We start from the raw sequence: 25,512 nt of genomic DNA on the forward strand, positions 1-25,512 counted from the left end.
AAACATTGGTCTCTTTCTGGCTCCCACAGGAGCATGTCAGGGGGTCGTCTTGGGTTTTCCTCCAGGGCCTGCTGAGCCCATCCTGTAGTGATGATGAATGACTGACGGACATAGACTCACTGGCCCTGCTCCAGGGCATTTGAGGTGAAGCCGCTCTTTTTAAGGCTTTTTGAGGAGCTGGGCAGAAACCTTGTGCCTCTGGGGTGGGGTCAGCTGTATAGGAACTGTGGAAATCCCTGCTCCTGCTCCCACTTACCCAGCCTCCCAGACCTGGGGAAGTCCAGTTAGCACAAACACTCCATAGGTTCCCGGTGTTCCCTTTATTCAAGTCTGGGGAAAGGAAGGCACGCGGACTCCCCTCTCATGGACCCCTCACTTCAATCAAGATGCCTTGAAGAAAGGTAATTCGCCCAGAGTTGCAGTTCTTAATTAAGAACTTACGATGTGGGGGAGCCTGGCTGGATCAGCGTGAGTTTTTGATCTTGATCTTGAGCTCATGAGACCCCTGAGATCTTGATCTCAGGGCCATGAGTTCAAGCCCCACGTTGGGTGTAGAGATTAGCAAAAATAAACTAAAAAAAAAAAAAAAAAAAAAAAGAATCCAAGGTGTGGGCCTGGCTCTGGGTGACTCTAAAGATCTCACCATTGTTAAACGCCTGTCTCCCCCGTGGTCTCCCTGGTTCTGCCTTCCTGTCCCGCATCCTCCATGCCTATCCCAGCCGCCCACAAGCCAACTCTGAAATCATGCGGCTGAAACAACAGGGTGCGAGCGAGAGAGCTTTTTTTTTTTTTTTTTTTTTTTTTAATTTATTATTTTTTTTTGCGAGAGAGCTTTATGCCTTAAGAACTTCTGCCTCCTTGGAAATCTGAGTGCTGGGTAAGATGTCAGAGATCGGTCCTTCTAGCCCACTCACCCGGCGGCAAGAGCTCCTGGGCAGTGTCCCTGGGGTGTGAAGGTGCCTGTGAGGCGGGCAGGGCCCAGCCTCTCCCCCTTGCTCCGAGAAGAAGCCTCCAGAGGTCTGAGGTCTGCCCACCCGGCCGGGCTGTCTCAGGGGCCCGGGGCCAGCTCAGCCCTCGGTGACAGACTCAGCGCCCGGGCCTCCCGGCCTCCCGGCCTCCGGGCCACAGAGGTGAGTCCCTCCTCGAGAGTCCACACCAGCGGGGGCGCCTGTGTGTGAGCATCACCTGCCCCGGGGCTGGGGACTGGGCCTCCCCGCCTCCTGGCGGGCCCTGACACTCTGAGCCGTTCCAGTCCTTTCTCAGGTGGAGATCAATGGCCATCCCCGAGCTCCCTTCCAGAGTCGGAGGCGAAGACGTGCCCTGCATGCAGGGGCCCGGGCGGCTGTGCCCCCCCCCCCAGCAGGTGGAGGCTCCCGAGGCAGCCCCGCGGCCGGCCTCCCCGCGGCTGGGAGCGGGCCAGCTGTGCCTGCGGGGACTTGTGCCCGGCAGGGCAGCCGCTTCCTCATACCTGGGCCGGCCCCGCCGCCCCACTCCCGGCGAGCGCTATTTAAGGCGGTCACCGCCGAGCCGAGCCCAGCCCAGCCGAGCCGCGGAGCCGGAGCTGCGGGGAGTCACGGCCCAGCAGCGCCCCCCACGCCGCGAGGGCGCTTCCCCTGGCCATGGCTTCCCCGGGGCAGATCATCTTCTGGAGGTAGCGTTGCTTGTCCGGCTTCACAGTCGGGGGGAGGTCTTTGGGGGCGCTGAGGACTGCCGGGCTGCAAGAAGCCTGGCCAGACCAGAGCCTCGCCAGATTGCACCAGCAGCACACCCCGGCCGCTCAGGGCCCTATGCAGGGTTGGGCTGGTTTCCACCAGCGGGGGCTGGCACCTGCGGGGCAGCTCCGGATCGGGCAGTGTGTGGGGGGGCTGAGAGCATCCCGAGCCGCGGAGGCTCTTGTGGGGCACCCAGCATGGTGGCCTGGAGCTGCTGCTGGGGTGGAAGGGAACCGGTGACCGACGATGGGTAGGATGCAGGCAAGTGCGCTGTTGTCCCCAGGATGAAGCAGGTGAGCAGCTCTGACCCTTCTGTGCGGGTGTGACTTCCCGGTACTGCTGCCTACCCCAGCCAACACCCTCCCACCACCCCCAACTCCAGGATGGGGTCCCTAGTTCTCCAAAGGCTCCCTGGAGAGGAGAGCCCTGCTGCTGGCTGCTGCTGCTGCTGCTGAGGCCTGAGTCTGCCCACCCTGGGGTCTAGGCCAGGGAAGGAAAGGACGCAGGAAGAAAGAACAGGGAAGGGCAAATGGCAGGAAGCTAGTAGAGCTGAGAGGATGGAGAGCCCAGAGCTGAGAGGAGGGGTGAGCCTAACCCCCCTGCAGGAGGAAAGAAGAAAGCCTAAGCCTTACATTTTGCTCCTCCCACTTAGCTACCTCTAGTTGCTTATTCTTCCCTCAGGACATCACTTCCCTTTACAGAAAGAGATGGAGGGTGAAGGAAGGGTTTTCCCCGAGAGGGCTGGTGATTCAATGTCTGACACAACTGATGACGGTTTTTAGGAAGACGGGTACCTGTCAGGTCTCAGGGTTGTTTGAGAGATCAGTCCTCTAATTTCTAGATATCTTTTCCAGGGAGAGGAAAAGAAGGGAGTGATGGAGGAAAGCTCAGGTTAACAGTGAAGTTTGTGAAGAGGCTGAGGGGATATGACTTCCCAGCAGCAGCCTAGAATATTCTCTCCCTTAAAACAAAATAGCCGCTCCCTCACTTGTGTCCATCTGCAATAGCTAGTCCTGCAGCAGGGGTTGGCAGGGACAGGGTGAGGGGTGGTTTCTGGTGGCCAGTAAGGGTGTTGGGCAGCACTCCCCTTCCTGTGGCTCGTGAGGACACTGCTCCCAGGAGCAGCAGCAGGTAGGGCTTCCACTGGGGCTTTTCTGCCCTGCAAGAACGCCCAAGGAAGCACCGACGTCAGAGGAACTGGTGTGCCAGCACCTTCTATCTCCATGCCCTGGGCTAGGTAGGTGCTTTACAGAAGTCTCCTTTTAATCCTCACGGTAGCCTGTGAGAGTTCATTATCACCTCAGAGAAGTTAAGTCACATACTCAAGGCCACACACTGTGCAAGCAGGGCAGCATTTAAATCCATTCTATCTCTGAAACCCAAGCTCTCTCCTCTGGGGCATGCTCGCCCCCACTCCCCTCCTTGACCTAGACTCCCCCTCCCCCAGCCCCCATTCCTCCATTCTGGTTCCATAGATGGGAAACACTCCTCAAGCAACAAGTGGCTCTGTTGTTCCAAGGATGGATGTGTGGGCTTTCTAATAATACATTATAACCAGCCTGACTGGTTTGGTGGGAGGATTAGCAGGAAGTGGGTGTTCAAAACGCATATTCCCCCACCCTTTAGAGACCAAATGGAATCAACAGAGGCTCTTCTTGTTGGCCCTAGCATGCCTCATTAGCTATTCATACTCTGCAATTGCAAAAGCAATGACAAGCCACAAGGGCGGCAGATCTTTTGTGCAAAGAGGCCACCAGGAAGAGGGTCAATGGGCAGGCTTGGTGGGAAGCAGGTCTGGAGAATTCATCCCAGGGAGCCACGAGAGCCCACCTAGGGGAACCTAGTATCCACTCTTGGCCCTAACAAACCCTCTTTATTTGCCATAATTTTCCCAATTCATAATAATTCCTTTTATTAAGGTGATCATTACCGTTGGTGATGCAGGAGAGCTTATGAGAGGGCCTGCCATGCTTCACAGACCCGCTAGTGCATTTACTCTCTTAATTACCAGAGAGCTTAATACCTTCAAGTCTCATGCTCAAAAATGTATGCCACTCAGACGTGGAATACTGTTTCTACTGTGCCTGACCTTCTTGGTATATTTAAGTACCATGTGATCAGAATTCTCCTCCCCTCTTCCTATTATGGCTGTCAACGAGAACAGCATTTGCCCATGGAACATTTGTTGAGTACCTGCTAGGAGTGCAAGTCATGATCCCTGCTCAAAGAGGTTATATTCTGCTCAACACTAACTGAGTATCTACTATATGAAGGGCATTAGACCAGGCACTGGGGCAAAGGCAGCTATGATATTGATGAAATTATAGCCTAGTGGAGGAGAAGGCCTCCCAAACAGATAATTCCAACCTGTTGTTCATTAAGTCAAGAGATAGTAAGGGCAGGAGGCAACAGCAGCCTTCCCTAACCTGAGGCTTTGAGGAAGGTTTTCTGAGCCAGGTGATGGCTGGGCTAAGTCTGGAAGGATGAGTTAGTGTGATCCAGGTGAAGAAGGGTAGGAAGGACAGACACTCTATGCAAAGAATAGAATAGAATAGAATAGAATAGAATAGAATAGAATAGAACTCATGAACCAGCATCGGGTGTTGGAAAGCTACAAGCTACTCTCCTATCATCATTAAATTATGAGCATGAGGCAGGGAGTGCTAGGATGAAGCCGGATAGGCCGAGTCAGGTCATGCTGGGTCTCATCTGCCAGGCTCGAAGTTAGGGATTTGTTGTTGTGATGAGGAGCCAAAGAAAGCTCTCAACCAGGGGGATCTTGGTGGTTTTCATCTTAGGTGGGTAACTCCAAAGGTAGCATGAGGATAAATCCACTCTATCCCTGGAACTCCAGGGCATTGAGCCTGGAGGTCGGGAGAAATAGTAGGGAAATAGTTGCCATCAGAAGGGTAGAGAATAATGAGGACTTGAAGTAGAGAATGATAGCAGGGATCTAAAGGGGAAAATAAATTCCAGAAACGTTTAGAACTTAAAATCAGTAATATATGATAACTGAATGGAGGGGCAGGTAGGGTGGTGCAGAGTAGGACTAGATGAGGCAAAAGGCGGAGCCTGGAATGATCCCCTTGTTTCTGGATTGGACAGAATGAGTTGGGGAAGAATGAGGAGAGATGAGAGCTAGCTAACTCTCATACATGACGAATTTGAGATTCCCCTGGGACCTCTAGTTGGAGATGCTCAACAAGGAGTGGAAAGCATGAGGCTGAAACTAGAAGAAGTCAGGGCTGGAGATAGCAATTGAGTGTCAATGACTCACAGGCAGGAAACAGTCACCTCAGACGTCTTCTGAGGAAAGCACATAGAGAGGAGCAAGGAGCCAGGAATGGGAAGCTAAAGGAAATCAACTTTTCAAGGTGGGCAGAGGAAGATGAGTCAAAGAAAGAGCTGGGAGTACGTGGTGGGAGAGGTAGGAAGAGACCAGGATGGACAAGTCTCAGGGATGTCAACAGAGCAAAGTTTCATAGAGGTCACAGGGCTGGAGGAGGTGTCATTCAGGCTCAGTAAGGTCTGGTGCTGATAGAGAAATCCAACCCAGGTGAAAATAAGGCCTATGCAGCATTTCAGGAAACTCACATGGCTTTGCCCAGAAAATGAAGGCCAAGTAGATCCTGTACCCAAATGAGGCCAAGAAGGGACAGGGGTGTCTCTGAGTCTAGCTCATGAGTGCCTCGAGTGCACACAGTCGGCAGAGAACACCAGATAGCTAAAACATCTGGTAGCTCCTCTTCCTGAAAGACACAACTGTAGCAGAAGTGAAGCCCAGCTGGCACAGATTTCAAATTATTATTCTGCTTTCCTTCCCTCCATCCTTCTCTCCCTCCCTCCCTTCTTTCCTTCCTTCTTTTTCCCTGGGTTCTTCATCTATCTTATTCTGACTCTTCTATCTGAGGTGAGTTCTTTGGAGCATTAGCATTTAAGACTGGGAGGAGGTCACCAGCAACAACGGGATGCATGAAGACCTGTCAAAGGAAGGAAGTTACTGGGTGGAGAGGGAGCAGGAATCTTTTTACCAGAAGAAGGTGCGTGAAACACAAAACGAGGGAGGCTAGAACATGAGCAGTTCAAGGAGCTTTGCTCCACAGTCCTGGTTCCTCAGGAAGGAACCTTCCTTGCCCCTGAGTTTTCAAGCTGCGGCTGGCTCAAACACCCCAGACATCAGTGGCCAGAGCAAACAGGGCTTGGCAACGCACAATGAAAGTTTGCCTGAAAATCATGAAAGGCCTGGCTTGGGGTGGATCTCAGCACAGGCTACAATGATGCTTGAAACCCCACTGAGATAGGAGATGGGCCTAACTTTTGGATTCTCTCAGCCTATCAGATCTAAGACTTCGGGGCCTCTGGGGCCCATCCTCATGAACAGGACAGGAAGTTTAGAAAATGAGATACAACTGCACCTTGGAAGAAAGACTTAAACAGGTTGTGCTTGTGTTCCTGCCCCTATCAGAGGTACATCATCTTCTGAGCCTGGCCCTGTTTCCCCATTTCTACCTCTTCCAATGCCACCCCTCTCTCTCAACCTTCAGCTTGAATGGCATTTCCACTTTGAAGTCTTCCTGGATCTTTCTGGTTGCAGTTAATTGCTCCTTTTATGTTCATAGTTGGCCACGTTGGTGGATTTCTGTTCCTGGTGCCCATCTATTTTCCTCAGTAGGGTTAGCCTTTTGGGGTTCTGGCCTTTGTCCCATTCACTGTTGTATGGAGGCAGTGTAGCACCACGGCTACAATCTGGGCTCTGGAATCAGACTATCTGGTTCAAATCCTTCTGCCGTCTTGAACACTTACCCTCCATGAGCCCCAATTTCCCTATCTGTACAATGGGGACAACAGTACCTAACTCCTAGGGTTATGTGAATGACATGGGATGATTATGTGCCTGGCACATCCTAAGACCTCTATACATGTTAGCTATTGCTAGAGTCATTATTTGCAATTCTACAATGCCCAACACATGACTAGCTCTCTGCAAGAACTTATTAACCTCAACTCTATGACCCCACTGGCCCTCCCATCCCTTGAATAGATGTTCTCGTGAGACTATACTTTGGATAATTGCCAATGGGGTCACCTAAAGATAGTTAACTCTAACAACACTCTGGAGAATAGTCAGAGTTTTCTAGATTCTTGTTTTGGAAAAAAAAAATCACCTCTATTGTTTATGAGTCTGACACTAATCCATCTCTCAACCCGAGAATGACTATAGTTTAGAATAAATGTCTGGCTCTGCCAGTATCAAGCATGAAATCAGATGAAGTGAGTCAGGAAGATCCTTGTGTGTATAAGTTCAGCATCTCGATCTTTCTGATGAGGCACTTGTGGCATCAAGAGCCACAACCTCCAGGGGGCAGTTGGAGCTATGGAGATCTGACCAAGCACTAGGTAATGGCTTAATTAGCTAAACCACCCCACACTCCTAATTATCTCCATTTTCCAGATGCAAATATTGAGGCAAGACGACTTGCTCAATGTCTCCCAGCCGGCCAATGGTAGGAACCCGCTAGCTCCCACCTAGACCTTCATACTGACTATTACTAGAAAAGAATCTTTCTAATCAGCTCTCTTTCCTCTCCTGTCACTTGAAGCAAAACCCATCTCATTGCTGGCAAAATTCACTTCCTCTGGGACAAGTGACTGCCAGGGTTCTTAACCACTAAGGAAGGAGCTGTCCCCAGAATAGGCTAGAGCCTTTGGATTATTGGCCCCTGGTTTGCAGTATTTCAAGTAGCAAACAGCTACTTGAGCTCTAGATAAGTGAGCTCAGGAGGAAAAAGTGACTGAAACTCAGAATTACATACTTTCAGAACTTGAAAATTCAGATAGTACACCCCCTCATTTTTATTGCTGAGACAATGAAAATAAATTGTGTGCCTTGCCCAAGGGTCATGCAGCTTAAAAATGAGTACAACAGAGCTCTTTCAATAATTCTATGTTGCTCAGTGTCCCCAGCTAAACAGTGTGCTGGATCACAGCCAACCACGATTTACCCAACAGCAAGGGCCCCTACATTGGAGGGACTGAAGCTTCCTTTATATTTGCCTTTGACACATGAAGAAGTAGAAATAATGTTGGTCCTGGAATTAATCTGACCTGTGTTCATATTCTAGGTCTTTACTTCCTAGCTGGGTATTTTACTCGACTCCTCTGTGTCTTCATTTCTTCCCCAGGAAACTGGGATTAATAACAGTACCTACTTTATAGAGCTGTTGTCAAGACTAAATGAGTTAACCCACAGGAGATGTTGAGAGAAGCACCTGGCACCCATAGCACTTCATGTAGGAGTTACTCTTATTCAGTTACTCCCACCCGCTGTTTTTACAGAATAACAAAGTGATTTGGAGGGAGGGAGGGGAAGGACGAGTCCCACAGTGGCAGCGGGGGCTGAAGGGAGCTCAGCGTTGAATTGTTCTGGGGCTTCATTCAACTGGAGATACCTTCTTTTCTAGTCCGTGTTGCAAGAGATCTGGGAACATCCCTGGCCCCCTAAGGTGGCAATACCGTCTACAACACTTCAGAGTTCAATCTGACAGCAGCACCAGTAGCACCACCTGGGGCTGTTAGAAATGCAAATTATCACAGGTACCCCTCCCCCCAAGACCCACTGAATCACAACAGGAGGCAGGGCCCAGCAACGCATTTTGGCAAGCCGTCCAGGTGATGCTGATGTCTCTCAGGTTCCAGGAGCTCCGTGTTAGCATTCTCTCCGCGCTCCTTGGTTCCTTGTGGAAAGCATGAGGATTTCATCCAGACAGAGATAAATTTCACTTGGGATCATTTATCATCCCACATTTCTCCTTAAGAAATGTTCTAAAGAGGGACAGATGGGCCTTGATGAAAACAAAGAGAAAAACATGAAGTTGCTGCAGGTAAGAGGCCCAGGTCATATTTCTCTTTATATTAGTTTTCCGCAATCCCAAGCCATCTGCCTGGAACGGTTCAGATTTACTAGCCCATCACTTCCAAATGTATTCCTACTACTCCCAGCACAGCAGTAATGGGAGAAAGGGCAGGCGGTTTCCCCTCTTTTTCTGCAGGTTTAGAATGAAAAATTTCATCAAATAAAAACCATGAAAGATTTGAGAAAGGGAGAGAGCATCCATAAAATTTAGGGGTATTGTCTCTTTTAGCTTCCTATGCGCTCCTCATTGTGCTCTCTCACCCCCACCCCCACCACGAAACAGCCATTTCCTACCTCTTCAGTCCTCTTGCAAGGCTGCCCGTCCTCACCTCCCACCCCAGCCTCAGATGATTATCTTGCTGTATCCTTCGCTGAGAAAATGAGTCTGCAGACAGGTACTCCTTCATCTTTCCACTTCCAGAACTACCTGCTACACTCACTTGCGCCCTTTTTCTTTGCCTTCTTTCCTGGTATGGAGGCAACCCCTCTGTGCCCTGGATCCATGGGATCCATCCAATCTTGCCTGCTGTTCCAGAACACCTCTGCCAGCCAGCATCCACAATCCTCCCTCTGCTCTTCTTTCGTCGCCGTCACCATGCAGCCCACAGTCAGTATTTGCTATCTGCAAGGGAAAACCCTCTCTCAGCCTTCATGCTTCTCCAGCTTCCACGTCATGTGTCTTTTCCCTTCTCAACAAACTTGCCAAAAGAGCTGTCTGGAGTTACTGATCTGAGATTTGCAGCATCATGGAGGGAGTAGGATGTGGTTCCTAGCACAGACTGGAGCCAGGCTGCCACTTTCTAGCCTTTTGGACTTGGGCAGATTATTTATTCTCTTTGTGCCTGGATTCCTCATCTACAAAGTGAACATGATATTAGAATCTGCATAATAAGACTGTGAGAATTATGTGAATTCATACACGTAAAACACTTAGCAGACGCTTATTGTAAACCATGATTTTGTCCCCACTATGCCAAGGTATTGCTCCTGTCAATGCCAAACCTAATGTGGACTTCTCTGTTTCTATTTTCACAACAGCATTCAGCACAGCTGTCCCACTATCTACTTCTTGATTTCTTTTCTTGGTTCCCATGATACTAGACTCTCCTGATTCTGCCCTCTGCCCCTGTGACACTGGTATGGTCTCTTGGGGTTCACCTCTGCTTCTCTATGCCTGGTCCTGGTCTGGATATAGCTACCCGCCCCCCACTCCTCACCCCCCGCCTCTGCTGCCCCACATAATTGGAAGCGAACCAGGATCTTCCTCCGGGAACCTGCTCTGGTATGAGGACTTTGATTCATTTCCTCCTATATTTGATGGTTTGCTCTACTCTGCTAAAAAGCCTCAGGATCCAGAAACAAAATATAACAGTAGAGGGACAATTATCCTTTAAAGGGGCTGGCATAAGCTTCAGGGTTGGGATATAGTTCCATAAGGATGCTAGGGTAAGTCACAAACTAGCAAGTGCCGTGTAGGAGGATGGCCTAATTGGGCCACCCTTCGTGGAAACAGCCTCAGTGCCTAGCAGGATTCTCCCATCTGTCTGCTTCTTATTCTACTCAACCCATTATCCTGTTGCATCAAAGCATCATGGAGTCCAAGTGACATGCATGATTCCAACACCTTATAATCTCTGTATTTAAGTACCTAAGACAGTGGTTCCCAAAGTGAGTCCAAAGGACACTGATACTGCAACAAAATTTTCCCCAGATGAGTTCTGTAGTCAAGCAAGTTTGGAAGTGTTGAATATTATTGTGTTGGACCATATGAAATTGTCAATGTTCAATTGTTTCTCACCTACAGAAATGGTCATTTCAAATGGCCCAACCTAAAATGTACTCTTCTGGGACATTCACTTAGGCATATTAGCATATTAAAGTCCTAAAGGTAAAGAAATCCATTTGATTGTGATGGATGCAATGTCATGCAAATGTAATCCTTTTAAAAATTATTAATTTAATGCTTATTAATAAACATCAGGACACACTTCAGAAGACTATGGGCCAGAGTAATTAGGAAAGAACAGAAGTCATGCATAGAATAAAGCACATTAACGTGGGAGCCTGGGAACAAGATCAAGGGCTGAGCAAATGCATGGGAGGGAAAGAACAGGCTGGTATTTTCCATCCTGAGAATGCACACCCATCTTTGATACCCAAAGTCATATTCTTCAGACCTTCTCTTTGTACTGTAATTCTTCCTTGATCAACCTTCTTCCAAATAGACTTTTTTTTTTTTGTGTAACTGACTTCTGCCCTTTTTTTCCTTCAAAAGCATAGGGAGGATTCATGAGGTGACATCAGTGACTTACCCCATATTCCTCAAATGACAGATACTAAATAAACAGGAGTATTATTTTGACTGCCCTTTCATTAGTATCATTATTAATTAGTTCATCTTTTCTGGGAATTATCATCAACCCAGTTCATAGGTGTTCATCTAATTTGCTTACAACTCGGAAATAAGTTCAGCTAATCTGGATGCGGTGCCTCAGGGAGCATCTCACATATGCTCTATAAAGATGTGGGCACATGGCCAGATTTGAATTTGTTCCTCTGCAGGCACCAGAGTCAAATGTCCATGACAGAGCATGAAATTGGATGGGGTAGAATCAGGTGGAGGAGAGTGAGACAGGGGCTTGGGCAGGACTAAATCCTCAGTGCTTCCACCCCCCCCACCCCCCCACCATCCCACTGTCTGGAGTTCTTCCCACAAGAGAGCCTTTAACAGGTTTCTCTGTCATTCACATGCTGGCTAATGGCCATCACTGTGACAGACCCTCTGTGGAGTGACTAAACATTTTGACATCATTCAGCCCCTCTGGTCACCTAGCAGGTGTTAGGTGCGGGTAGGTATTATCTAGTACTCTGGGGAAGTGGAGGATGAGGATTGATAGGTACAGTTTGCTTCCCCCTGAGAGCACAGAGTTAATTAAAGTTGTTAATAGTAGTATGGTGGGACTTAAGTGACATTAAATGGGGCCTTGACCATTTTGTGTCCTGCAATGAAAGACACTGCCCAGAGTGAGCATGCTTGCAAAAGAAATTCTTAGCCTTTCAGGGGCATTGCTACAAACATTCAGTTGCCAGGAAGAGTAAAAACAAGCCTTTCTTCTTTCTTTCTCTCTTTCTTTCTTTCTTTCTTTCTTTCTTTCTTTCTTTCTTTCTCTCTCTCTTTCTTTCTTTCTTTCTTTCTTTCTTTCTTTCTTTTTTAGAATTTATAGTCCACTTTATTTTTTTTTGTATTTTTTTATTGGAGTTTGATTTGCCAACATATAGTATAACACCCAGTGTTCATCCCATCAAGTGCCCTGCTCAGTGCCCGTCACCCAGTCACCCCATCCCCCCACCCACCTCCCCTTCCACTACCCCTTGTTCGCACCTTTCTGATTTCTTATGATGTAAATGAAAATAAAGCCTTTGACTTAGGGATGCTGAAAGAGCAAACACAGATAAGCCTTGAACACGCCACATCATCTTTCACATCTCATTTGTCTTCTCCGTGTTAAAGTCAAATAATCTTCATAATACTTGGAGAGCTCTGAGAGCAGCAGGAAGGGAAGAGGGCATGGATATTGCCCTGTCTATTCAGCTGCAAGATAGCTGGGGGAGAGGGTAGGATTTGGCACCAGAGGAGCCTGACTTGACTTCCCCTTCCAAATTTATATTATATAATATGCCAGTCACTTAATTTCTCCTGTTTAAGTAAGGACAATAATGGACCCAAAACTGCCCTGAGGTGTGAAAGGCACAATAGATAATCATGACAGTGACATTAACGGCAACACATAACTCTCTTACATTACTTGGTATGTCTACATCTTTAATTGAGAAGCTGTCTCACCCATTTGAAGAAAATAACTTTTAAAAAGCACCAAGACCCATATACCGTGGACTTTAAAATAGAAGTATTAAAAGCATTAAATATATGGCCATATATGTCCTATTTTCCATTTCCCTTTGAGTCTAGCTTTCAGAGGGTCTGCCCATATCAGAGATGTAGCCCCACATTTTGGATCTCTCAGACAACTTATGTCAATTCTGGTGTTGGCTCTCTTGTGGGATCACTTACAGTCATACATGGCCTTATATATTGTGGGACTGTATTGTAGAACAGTTCTACAAGTTCTGCATACAGTATTGATTTATTTAACACATATTTACTGTTTTGTTTTGTACCTGGCAACCGAGGTCCTAGGGTTGCAGTCCAGGGATAGAGCTTAACATTGTTCAGAGTACAGATGAGAAGAAGAGATAGATAAGTAAGAACACAATTATAATACAGTAGGCTACATGCCACTGCAGGCCAGTTTCAGAATGCTTTGACATCAGTCTCTAATCCAGTGTTAGTAGTAGTGATGGTAGTAGTTGTGTTGGTAGTAGTTGTGGCAGGTGATTAGAGAGTCTTTTTGAAGGAGATGGCTTCTGAATGGAGATTAGTAAAGCAAGAATAAATAGGAAGAACATCTAGCAAAGTACAAAGTCTATGAGGCGGGCAGGATGGGAAGACGAGTGGGAAGGCAGAGCAGAAACCAGAGTGGTATCTGGAGAGATCAGCATGCTGGATTTAATCTTCTCAACTATGGAAGAAGTTGGGTTTTATCTTCCCATTTTGCAGCTGAGTTAAGACTTCGGTGCTGTGAGAAAGTGAAGGGAAATGTCTGGGAAAGATTAGAAGATGTGCAAAACTAGCAGAGGAGATCAAATCACTTTTGAGAACGATTTTCAAATGAGTGAGGAGAGATGAGGTCAGGAAGCCTTTGGTTAATGGCAGGATGCTGTGAGGCCTGTTATTTGATACTTTCTGCAAGGGATTATAAATTTCACTATTTAACCCTTACCACAACTGTTGAATATAATAAATGCAAAGGGAATCAAAATAGAGTTTAGATATATCTACCTTCAAAGTCTATACCCTTTCCTAGTTTAGAAAGAAATTTATTTTATTTTTAATACTAAGATTAAGTGGTTGAAGCATTGGGGAAGTCAGAGTGCCTGGGCTGGTGTCAAGGTGGCTCTTTATGAGGCCAGTGCCTTTAGGTCCAAGGGCTTGATGGCTATACTTTGCCAAGAGCCCAGCTCCCTACGAACCCCAGTACCAAAACCCCAAATGCCCTGTTCCACTGCCTTTCTTTAAAAGCTCTTAGAAGTATGGGGCAGCCTGGGTGGCTCAGCGGTTTAGCCCTGCCTTCAGCCCAGGGCGTGATCCTGGAGACCCGGACTCAATCCCATATCGGCTCTCTGCATAGGGCCTGCTTCTCCCTCTGCCTGTGTCTCTGCCTCTCTCTCTCTCTCTCTCATGAATAAATAAATAAAATCTTTAAAAAATAAAATAAAAAATAAAAGCCCTTAGAAGTGAAACTGTAAGTGTCTGCAAAGAGGGATATTGGTATAAGAAGGAGGTATTTTGATATTGCAAAGCTATCAGGTTCTTGGCCCTTTTGAGGCACCAAAAGAACTTTTTTCCTTAAAGAGTTCCCCCCAAAACTTCTGTGCTTAAACTGTAGGAGAAAACTAAAATTTTGAAAGCTTTTGGGGTACCTGGCTGGCTCCATTGTTGGACCACGCAACTCTTGATCTTGGGGTTGTGGGTTCAAGTCGAACCCTGAGTGTAGAGTTATAGAGATTACTTAAAAATAAAATCTTGAAAACAAACAAACTTTGAAAGCTTTTGACCATGACCAAAACTGAAAAAAAAAAAAAAAAAAAAAGATAAATCTGGCTGTTTTCTCACGTTTCCAGGTTGACATTTTCTCATAGACAAGTTCCTAGATCAATAAAATGCTCGAGTTTCATAGATTTAGCAAATAGGTAATTATAGTTTCCCTAATACTGACCCCAACATATTCTATTTATTCTAATAAAGGTGTTAGCTGAATGTAAATACTAATTATCCGAAGCAGAAAATAGGGGGCCTGCTAGAGAATCTGTTAAATATGTGTGTAGAGGATCCTGCCAGTTTCCCTATTTCCTACCCTTAAGGTAAGTACAATTGTAAAAAAGTGAGTTGTAAGATGGTGGGCTTTCACTGGCATTCCCCAAAGTGCCAAACTGTGAAGTGTTCTTCATTTACTGAAAATTCTGGGAACTCCTGGTGCTGCCCACCTGGGCTTCCTAGAACTGAGGATTTTTGGAACCATCATGTAGGGCAGGTGTGACCAGCCTATTACATTATGAAGAACACGTCTGGTCACTTAAATGAAGGCAAACCAGTTATGTGTAACTTCTAGCACATATGCACTGGATCCTGGTTCTGACTCTCACAGTCCAAACCATAGACCCAGGAAACTGTTTTAACTGTTTCAGTTCTAACTGCATCCCATTGAAAGAAGCCTATTCGCCCACCATCCAAAAGACAGGTCAGATCTATGGGACACCTGGGTGGCTCAGCTGTTGAGCATCTGCCTTTGGTTCAGGGCATGGTCCTGGGGTCCTGGGATCAAGTCTTGCATCGGGCTCCCCACAGGGAGCCTGCTTCTCCCTCTGCCTGTGTCTCTGCCTCTCTCTCTGTGTTTTTTATGAATGAATGGGTAAAATCTTAAAAAAAGAAAAAAAAGGTCAAACCTAAAGAAAATAGTGTTTTCTTTTGCAAAATGTATTTTCCAAAATTTGTTTTGCAAATATAATGTGAGGTTAGTGTGGAAACTTTGGAAAATACAGAAAAGCATAAAAGAGAAAAATATTAAAATCTATATCATTCCTGATGGAGGTATAACCGCATTATGTCTTTCCAGTCTTTTCCCTCAGTATTTATATAATAAATGATATCCTACAGTGCATATTATTTTAAATAGTTTGAGGACATCTGGCTGGCTCATTCCATGGAGTGTCCAACTCTTGATCTTGGGGTCATGAGTCCGAGCCCTACCTTGGATGTGGAGATCACACAGACAAAAAACCTACTTTCTACTTACTGGTTTGGGGGACATGTCTCATATAAATAAATATTCTTGGGTGATATCTTTACAACTACATAGCACTGCCTCTGATAATGAACCTTGATTCACTCATTCAGTTTTCTGATCTTGGACATGTATGTGCTTTCAATGATTTGCTCACAACTACTAGGTTAATTTTAACTAACCTCTTAGTTGCCATCCTTAGAAATGCATCTCGTTCATTCCTTAGAATGAATTCTTAGAAGTAGAATAACTGGATGGAGGCTCAGTAGGTACATCACAAGCCTTCTGATTCTCTTGGACAAATCCCTGCAAACCCTAAAGTTTGCACCAACTCACACCCCTACCAGCCATCCAGACTTCCCCAAAATAATAGTTTCTGCTTAGGCCTATTCTAGGACCAGCAAAAACCCCTTGCCAAAATTTTGAAAAATAAAATAGCAAATTTTACATCTAATGTTCCCACTTTTTCCTATTTCTGAGGTTTTCTTTGTCATGCCTTAGCCTCCTTAATTTACTTTCCAACCCTACTCTCAGTGAAGTAACTAATACACTCATTTATACCCAGGTCTCCATGACTGATGAGATAAAATACTATACTGTACATTTTGATCAGTAACAAAACCAAAGGGCTAAATTTTTTATAGGGTTTTATTTTTATAAAGCTGAAGATGGGAGTGATTGTGGAGTAGAGAAAGCCCCGGAGGTAGTAAAACAGAGGGCCAGTTGGTCCTCTTACTCCTAGAGCTGCCTTTTGCCGAGTCTCTCCTACAGAGTGACAGAGGAAACAATGAAATATTCACAGCCTCTTCCTTCTCTGCTCAATCCCTCTGGAAAATCTTGGTGTTTTCTACTAAGTCTCCCCATCTTCCAGCTCATAATTATTAATTCAATGGAGTAAGCCCTACAGAGAAAACTGAGAGAGGTCTAATAGAGAGGAGAGAGGATTTGCTGGTGAGAATAGACTTAAAGCTATGAGGGAGAAGAGACCAGGGAGTGGACTTCAGAGAGAGTCTGGGAGAGATTTCAAGAAGTGAAGTTTGGGTATGCTAAATGGAAGGATAGAAGTTGCAAAAGAGGATTTTTTTTTTTTTTAAGCAGTTTTGCTGGGCAGCCCCGGTGGCCCAGCGGTTTAGCGCTGCATTCAGCTCAGGGCGTGATCCTGGAGACCCGGGATCGAGTCCCACGTCAGGTTCCCTGCATGGAGCCTGCTTCTCCCTCTGCCTGTGTCTCTGCCTCTCTCTCTTTCTCTGTGTCTCTATGAATAAATAATCTTTAAAAAAATAAATAAAGCAGTTTTGCTGTGCGTTGTCCATGTAATGCTTTTGATATTTTCCTAGATGTCCAATGGTTTCAGTGAAAGTTTTCCATTGGGTTGGTATTTGTTTGACTGTGACATTGTGAAAAATGGACCACAGGATATTTTGGTTTTCTATAGGTTATAATAAGATCATGTCTTTAGGGGTGCCTAGGTGGCTCAGTCAGTAAAGTGTCCGACTCTTGATCTTGGCTCAGGTCTTGATCTCAGAGTCATGAGATCAAGACTTATGTGAAGCTATATGGAGCCTACTTAAAAAAAAAAAAAAAAGAAAGAAAAAAGATCATGTCTCTGGAGCTAGACAGTACTTATGTATAATAATTAAGAGCTGATTTCTAAATGTGTATTTATATTTAGCTACTAATTTTAATTATTCATATAAAATCTTTCTGAAAAGGTTATTCAAGGGGAGATAACCCTGAAATAAATATATGGACTGCCATTCAGTTGGGCTGTCTCATGGACATATTTTGGTTCACTAGAAGAATATGTTCCAAAATCACATCAGCTCAGTTTGGTATTTATCAAATGCCTAGGATGAGTCAGGCACTATGTCTGACACTTAAGGGAATAAATGTGACTGATAAATCGATTCAGCATGACCAATAGGTTATAATCAAAGCAAAATTTTATTTTTATCTCTTTCTGACCTTTTAAAGTGCATTCAGTAGGGAACTACATGATAAAACTTCTGAAGGCTCCGATGAAAACTTGGCCTCTCCATCAGTGAGCTGATGTTCCCTCCGCCCCGCCCCGCCCCTGGTTCCTGGAAGGTCCACTTGTCACATGACTCTTGATACTCAAGTCCCCTCTCCCCAGTGTTTCTTTTTTCTTTTTTCTTTTTTTAAGATTTTATTTATTTATTCATGAGACACACACACACACACACACACAGAGAGAGAGAGAGAGAGAGAGAGAGAGAAACACACACAGGCAGAGGGAGAAGCAGGCTCCATGCAGGGAGCCCCATGTGGGACTCGATTCCGGGTCTCCAGGATCAGGCCCTGGGCTGAAGGTGGCGCTAAACCGCTGAGCCATCCGGGCTGCCCCTCCCCAGGATTTCGATGGGTGAGCACTCATCATGACTCAAGGATCTCTGGCCTGTTGGACAAACTCACATTTTCTTTGCTTTGTACAAGGGCAAATGACCTCCAAATGCAGCTCTGTGTTCCTTCTGCCCCCACCTGAACCCCTGCCTCTGTCTTTCTCTCTCACTGACCTGTTCTAGATTACATTAAATTTCTCAGGTATGATTTAGGGTCTAGCTCATGGTGTCACCACCACATGCCAACTTTGTGCTTTGAGAAAGGGGAGGAGTTATGTCCTCAGGAACAACTGCACAAATCTTCTCTCCCTACTCTGAGGCCCCTTTATATCCTTCATCTTACTGAAGTGTCTCGGGATTATGGAGCTGGCTGTCAAAGATCCCCCTTTCAAAATCTGTACAGCAGTGTGGGATCTTGCTTAGGTATGCAGCATCTATTGTATCTTGGAACTTCAGCTGAAACTTGAAACTTAATATCCTATTACACAAAAATAAAAAGATACAGTGCCTGTTTGAGTAGTTTAGAAGAGAGCAAAGGAGACAGGAATGTGTAAACCACTCATTTTGATTTGATGTGACAAGCATCGCGCTAGAAACAGGTACCAGGGACAAGAAGGACATGGAGACAGCTTCTAATACATATTGTTGCCACTTTCCTTCAAACATTATCTAGAAGAAGGCCATGGGCAAAAGGATGAGGAGGCTGGGTGGCTTACCAGGAGTTCAAAGAATGTGGTGTCTTCCCAGGAACCTCATGCCTGGGGAAATGATAGGATTACAAATTTAGGATAAAACTGTATAATTGGGTACAGTGGATAGGAAAAGGATCCTTTTCTAAGTATTTTAAAGGAGCCCTGGAAATCTTGGCAGCCAAATGTAAAAATAGCAAGCTTCTCTGAATCTGCCTTGAGGTATTGTAGAAACAGGGCAGGTTCCGGAGGCAAGGCCACTGTGATGTGTGTCACGGCTGTGCTGCCAGCATCATGGCATCCGTGACCACATAGAAGACATCTGCACAAACACAGTCCTGGATAGGAAGAGTGGAGAGGGAAAATAAGGAGCCCTGTCCACTAAAGCTACCTTCTCATTCTCTGCATGTTATCTCCCATCCAATTCCTTCTGTTGCCTTTGCAATAAATAGCTTATTGCATTTTCTCAGCCTCCCACCCCACCCCGAAACATGGCGTTACAAAATTATAAGGAAAATCCTGAACATCTAAGAATGAGCTTGCTCCTCTAAGGCTGCTGAGGCGGGGGGAAAGAGTGTGTCCAGTTAGGGCCTCAGCTGAAGTTTATGCTGCTGAGCCCAGAACCCCAGAGATGTCCCATCCAGCTGTCCAAACAGGTACAATCCACTTCGCACACAGAGAGAGCCCTACCATGGCCACACGTCCACAGGGCCTGTTATACTTTTAGTTATTTTACCTATTGTCTGTCTGAGCCATCGAAGGGGCCCAGAAATTCAAGTAACTACCCCTTTCAGACCTCTCACACGTGTCAAACTACAGTTCCCATTTTTGGAAGGATCGCTCCCGCAACCAGAGACCATTTTGGAGCAATGAAGCAGCATTTCATGCCCAAAGTATCGACAACCCTGTTAAATTCTGACCCCTCTGGCAGCCTTTGGAAGCTTCCTCTGGGAGGGTGTGGCTGGCCCTCACTGGGCAGCAGGAAAACTGGCCGCATGGAGGAGTTCCAACATCCCCACCTGTCATTCCTGCCTCTTGTCTTCTGGGTCCCCTGTCAGTGTTGCCACATCCCCACAGTCATCCTGGGTTTCTCAGCTCTGGTGGCCACTGGAATAGTCATGTTTGACTGAAATGTGAGAGATTATTTCTGTCTTTGGTCTGGATAAGATCCATGTAGGAAGAGGAAAGAAACTAGGAAGCCATTGTAAATATGAAACTGAGAAGACCATTTTTTTTTAAGATTTTTATTTATTTATTCATGAGAGACACAGAGAGAGAGAGAGGCAGAGACACAGGCAGAGGAAGCAGCAGGCTCCATGCAGGGAGCCCGATGTGGGATTCGATCCCCTGTCTCCAGGATCGCGCCCTGGGCTGAAGGTGGCGCTAAACCGCTGAGCCACCCGGACTGCCCAGAAGGCTAGTTTTTTATCCTAATTTCTGAAATCTGGGTAAAGATAGATGTGGCTGGTGCGGTTTTAAGGGCACTGACATCACTCCCTTTTCTCATCTCTAGCTAACTTAGAAACAAAACTAATCAGTTTCTAGACCAAGGGAAAATTGGGGAGGCATTTCTCCCAGGCCTGGCAGCGTTCTTGGTCCTCAACTGAATGTGCTTCTAATTGTCTCTGAAGGAGCCCCTCCTCTCCTGACTTCACCCTCCACCCCTTGGCCTGGAAAACAACACAGTTTGTATCCACAGCTATCCTGCTTCTTCACATGGGCCTTGGCCTCTTGGGAGAGCAAAGGAATATAACATTTTTAGTGACCTTGCCACATGCCAGGCACTATCCTACAGGTGTTATTTATATGATGAAGAAAGGCACCAGGTGAAGAAGGTAGTTCCCTTCCTGGCCTTCAAATATTTCTCTCTTGAGTTCAGAGCATTAAAAAGATGGGGATGCCTGGGTCCTCAGTGGTTGAGCATCTGCCTTCGGCACAGGTCATGATCCTAGGGTTCTGGGATCCAGTCCCACATCAGTCTCCTCACAGGGAGCCTGCTTCTCCCTTTGCCTATGTCTCTGTCACTCTCCATGTGTCTCTCATGAGTAAATAAGTAAAAATCTTAAAAAAACAAAAAACACTGCTACACTTTCCAATAGTAAAAAAAAAAAAAGATGGTAATGGTACCCACTAATGCCCCATCAACTAGCCCGTAATTCAAAGTACAAAAAACACAAGACCTTAACACACAAAAAAAGTATACACGAGTTAAAATTAAAAACACTTCCTTCCAGTTTTCCTGATTGTAAGACAAACTGAAACTCAACTTTGATCTCCAGTCCTATTGTGAGTGTTGGTCAGGGGTGGGAGGGACAGGTTGCCGTGCCTGCTGTGCTAATGCCACAAGGTCATACTTGGTTGGCCTCATGAAGAGCCCGGTGCGGCCCAGTAAAGTCTGCTTTGTCCCATCTCTTGCAGTTCTGAAAGCTTAGACCCCTGGACAGCAAAGCTTTGTCTGTCACTTGTTTCTCTAACTTGCACAAAATTGCCTGAAATGAATTATCTGGATGACCATTAAGAGCGATTTTGCCCTGGGGTGGAGGTACAAATCTTGCGTTTCAGTTTTTGTAGCATCTTCTAGTAGCCTGTCAATTGGGCATGAAGCTTCATGTTGGGTGCCATATTCTCTCCGTATTTTTTTTTTAAAGACTTTACTTTTTTTTTTTAATTTTATTTTATGATAGTCACAGAGAGAGAGAGAGAGAGAGGCAGAGGGAGAAGCAGGCTCCATGCAGGGAGCCCGACGTGGGACTTGATCCCGGGTCTCCAGGATCACGCCCTGGGCCAAAGGCAGGCGCCAAACCGCTGCGCCACCCAGGGATCCCCTTCTCTCCGTATCATATCTGTGTCTGTAATACCTGCTGAGCCCTGTAGCCAGACTTCATATCTCTCATTTCCTGTTCTTGTAGCACTTTGGAGATATAATCCCATCATTTCTCCAGCATCCCTTGTGACTTTTAGTTGTCATTCCTTTCTAGGTAACCTGTCTTCTCTCTCTCTCTCTCTCTCTCTCTCTCTCTCTTTTTTTTTTTTTTTTTGTCTTCTCTCTTTTAAGATCGTTTTGGTCTTTGCTCATTGGTTGCATTATGAAGTGTCTTGGAGCTTTCATTTCCCTTACTTGAGATTCACTGAGCTTCCTGAATCTGAAAATTGGGATCTTTCATAAATACCAAAAAGCACTCAGTCTTTTTCTCTTCAGATATCGCGTCTCCCTCTCTCTCTCATTCTTTACTTCTGATGAGATATATACTAAAATTTCTCATTTTGGTCTTGGTGTGTCTTTTCATATTTTTCATCTCTGTTTCTCTATACTGCATCTTGTGTAATCAGTCAACTCTTACTTCTGCTTGACTGATTGTCCCTTCCAGTTGTGCACAGTTGTAACTTAACTTGTTCTAGAGCTTTAAGCTCAATGATTTATTTTTCGCTTCTAGACGTTATGTTTTGTTGTTTTTCAAACCTTTATCCTGTCAGACTTAGTCTCTTGCTCCTTCCTCAGGCTTCTCATTCCCTCCTACTTTCATTTGAACACATTGAAAAGCCTTATTTTATATGCTGGGCTCTGTGGTTTCAGTATTTGAAGTCTACCTTCCAAATCTGCTTCTCTTTTCTACCGGTTCTTATTCATGGTAGTTTTTTCCTTGTGATTTTTTAATTATGAGCTTATATATTTTGGGGAATTTAATCTGCTGATATCCTTTGAGGCTTGGATTGAGAGCGCATGTCTTCAAAGAAGGTTTGCTTTTTTTTGTTTTTTAAGATTTTATTTATTTATTTATTCATGAGAGATACACACACACAGAGGCAGAGACATAGGCAGAGGGAGAAGCAGGCTCCATGCAGGGAGCCTGATGTGGGACTCAATCCTGAGACTCCAGGATCACGCCTTGGGCCAAAGACAAGCGCTCAACCGCTGAGCCACCCAGGCATTCCAAAGAAGGTTTGCTTTTGCTTCTATGAGGCATTGGCACATTAGCAACTAGGAAGCCTTTACACTTGATTCTTAGCTTAGGTTTTTTTGGAACTGGAGGACTTGTGAAATCAGGCCTCAAGCCTGCAGGACAACTGTTTGGTACACACACCATCTCAGGTAGTCCTGCTTTTCTTCCACTGAAACCAAGACCAAATGAGGTGGTCACCTTTGGGTGAGTGGAGGATCCTGGATTATGTGAGTCTCCAATTAAGAGTCTCTAGCTTGGAGACACCTGGGTGGCCAGTGGCTGAGCATCTGCCTTTGGCTCAGGTCATGATGCTGGGGTTCTGGGATCAAGTCCCACATAGGGCTCCCTGCTCAGAGAAGGAGCTTCTTCCCTCTGCCTATGTCTCTTTCTCTCTCTGTCTCTCATGAATAATAAAATCTTTTTTTAAAAAAAAAAAGAGTCCCCAGCTTGTGCAGCATGGTAGCTTTGTCTCTGTCTTCTTCAGCATGGCTCTTAAGATTGAAGCTTTTGGCCACTAGAATGCATAGACAGCCACTGTGTGTAGCACTCTCCTCTCTGTCTGGATTCATGAGTCTCCTTTGCTTTAGCCTCTGCTAATCTCTCCTACTCTCTTACCAGCAAAACCAAGTGTTCAAAAACGTGTATGGGGGTTTTTTGTTTGATTCAGCATGTAAAGCGTTTTTTTTTTTTTTTAATTAACTTTTATTGGTGTTTAATTTACCAACATACAGAAAAACACCCAGTGCTCATCCCGTCAAGTGTCCACCTCAGTGCCCGTCACCCATTCCCCTCCAACACCCGCCCTCCTCCCCTTCCACCACCCCTAGTTCGTTTCCCCGAGTTAGGAGTCTTTATGTTCTGTCTCCCTTCCTGATATTTCCCAACATTTCTTTTCCCTTCCTTTATATTCCCTTTCACTATGTAAAGCGTTTTTAAGTACGACTGTTATTTTTTAAAGAATATTTATATTCACTATTGCTGGAAATTTAAATTTTCATTCTGCAACAAGTTCCTTTTTTTTTTTTTTTTTTTAGAGGGGCACCTCTATTTTGTAAGTCATCTGCAGAGAGAGATGACTGAAAAGACCCAGATTTAACAAGTGATCAAGCATGGCTGTTATCAGTTAATTCCATTTCCAGGTTTGCTTCCTGCCCCCACCCCCACCAGCCAACTAGGTCTTCTATTTCCAGCCCTCTGAGGCGGTGTGTTAGAATTCAGGCACCAGCAAGATTTCATAGACCCTAATTTTTTAAAAGATTATCTTCCTTTAGAGAGGAATATAAATGATAATTTCTCCCATAAAAGGCTGCTCAAAAGTTAAGACTGCATTAGTTTCCCTTAGTAACACAGCATGGATATTTGATTTATTCATTAATTCAACAACTTTTAAATACTATGTGCTAGATACTCTGAGGGAAGACTTCTCTAAGGTGAAGCATTTATTCAGCAAACATTTATTAAGTTCCTACCATGGTCGAAGAACAGGAAAAACAGCTTGAATAAAACACAGAGGGAAGAGACAGCCTGGCATCTTTAGAGGCCCAGAGTAGGTTAGAGGGAGGGGCCAGAAATGGGGCAAGAAATGGAATGAAGGATCCACACATTTATTTACATCTTCTTGAGCTTATATTTGTGTTCAAACTGCTGAAACTTTCAGAATTCATATACATTCTTTACTTTTTAATGCTCAAATCAATATTTTAGATTTAGATTCAAATTTTAAGCTTTCACTAAAATACAGTATTTAAATATGTTGAGGTCTAAATCAGAAGATAAAACAGAAATTTTGTGTTTCATAGTAGCCCAGTAACCCATTAATCCCTGGGTTAGTGCCAAACTCTGGGCCTGCCATGGGTTAGGGTGGCCCATGGGGTCTCAGATGGTGGGTTGGGAGCAAATACAGGAGAACACAGCAGAACCTTCTTGCATATAGTATCAGGCTGGGAGTCCCTGCCTTTGGGAATGCAGCAACCAGGAGTCTACATGAGAAAGTTAAGACTGTGCCCCAGAAGTCAGGCTGGACCAGAGGGAAAAGACCGGGTGGCAGCGTCTGAAATCACAAGGAGGACTTGGGTTCAAAGCCAGCTCCAGGGCACAAGCAGGGTGCAGATTCTAGGTTGGAAGGCCAGGGAAACTTTCTCTGTGTCTGTTACAGATGAACAGATCCACAGAGGAGTTTAACTCAAGGATGACTGTGGATCCTAGGACAGGGTATGTCTCCTCAAGCATCCTTGGAATAAGCAGCCAAGGCCTGTCATATAGAGAGAGTAGCCCCAGGGTCTGTGGCTAGGAGCTCAGCTCCAGCAGGCCAGGCCCTCAAGGATTGGGACAGGCTGTCTAATTGCCACACGTTCATCCCCACCCCTGCAGAGCTGTACCCATGTCTACACAATGAGAATGTGGGGCCTGGCAGATGAGGGTTTGTGGGGGGACTCTGGGTAGGACTTTGGGAAGATTGAACGACATATCCCTATTGATTTCTGGGATCCAGTGGTCTGCTTATCAATGGGGAGATTTCATGGCATGACTGAATTAGAGTCAATGACAGAAGCCTCAGGGGGTGTACAAATATGACACTGCATCCCGTTTCAGAACATAGAGGTATCAGACTGCCTGTGACAGGTATATGTGCTTGAATCAAGTTCTTAGGGGGACAGATATACTTGGTTCTGGCTTTATTAATGAATAAACAGTGAACCAATCCCAGGACTAGGCCTTCTGAGAGAAGACAGCCCAAGTACTTCTCTAAATCTCTCCCGTGATAGCATGGGTTTCTTGAAGGCAAGAAAGGAACGAAACATCACCACTGTCCCTGGGGCTTTCGGGTGTTGCAGGGTAATCTAGACTATAGATCATCCACTCCGTGGGCCACCCCTCGGCCTGAGGCCCAGATTGCCATGACCGACAGAGAGAAAGGGTAGAGGGGAATGTACACGGCCCAGAGTGGTTGAGACTGTCCTGTCTTCCCCCATCAACCTTCTCAGTGGCCCTCCTG

General features: G+C 45.6%; 1 protein-coding gene across 3 annotated transcripts in view; it reads left to right on the plus strand.

Annotated features, from left to right (window-relative positions):
* The first annotated feature begins 1,526 nt into the window (after positions 1-1,526).
* VTCN1 (V-set domain containing T cell activation inhibitor 1) overlaps positions 1,527-25,512 on the plus strand; it is a 58,498-nt gene continuing 34,512 nt past the window's right edge. For all 3 annotated transcript variants that reach the window (XM_041754384.1, XM_041754385.1, XM_041754386.1), the window contains exon 1: positions 1,527-1,651. In XM_041754384.1, coding sequence (XP_041610318.1) covers positions 1,620-1,651 — 32 coding nt within the window. In that variant the 5' untranslated portion in view covers positions 1,527-1,619. The remainder of the gene's footprint in view (positions 1,652-25,512) is intronic.

Source organism: Vulpes lagopus, chromosome 5, assembly GCF_018345385.1.
Source record: "Vulpes lagopus strain Blue_001 chromosome 5, ASM1834538v1, whole genome shotgun sequence".
In the NCBI taxonomy this organism is placed as follows: domain Eukaryota; kingdom Metazoa; phylum Chordata; class Mammalia; order Carnivora; family Canidae; genus Vulpes; species Vulpes lagopus.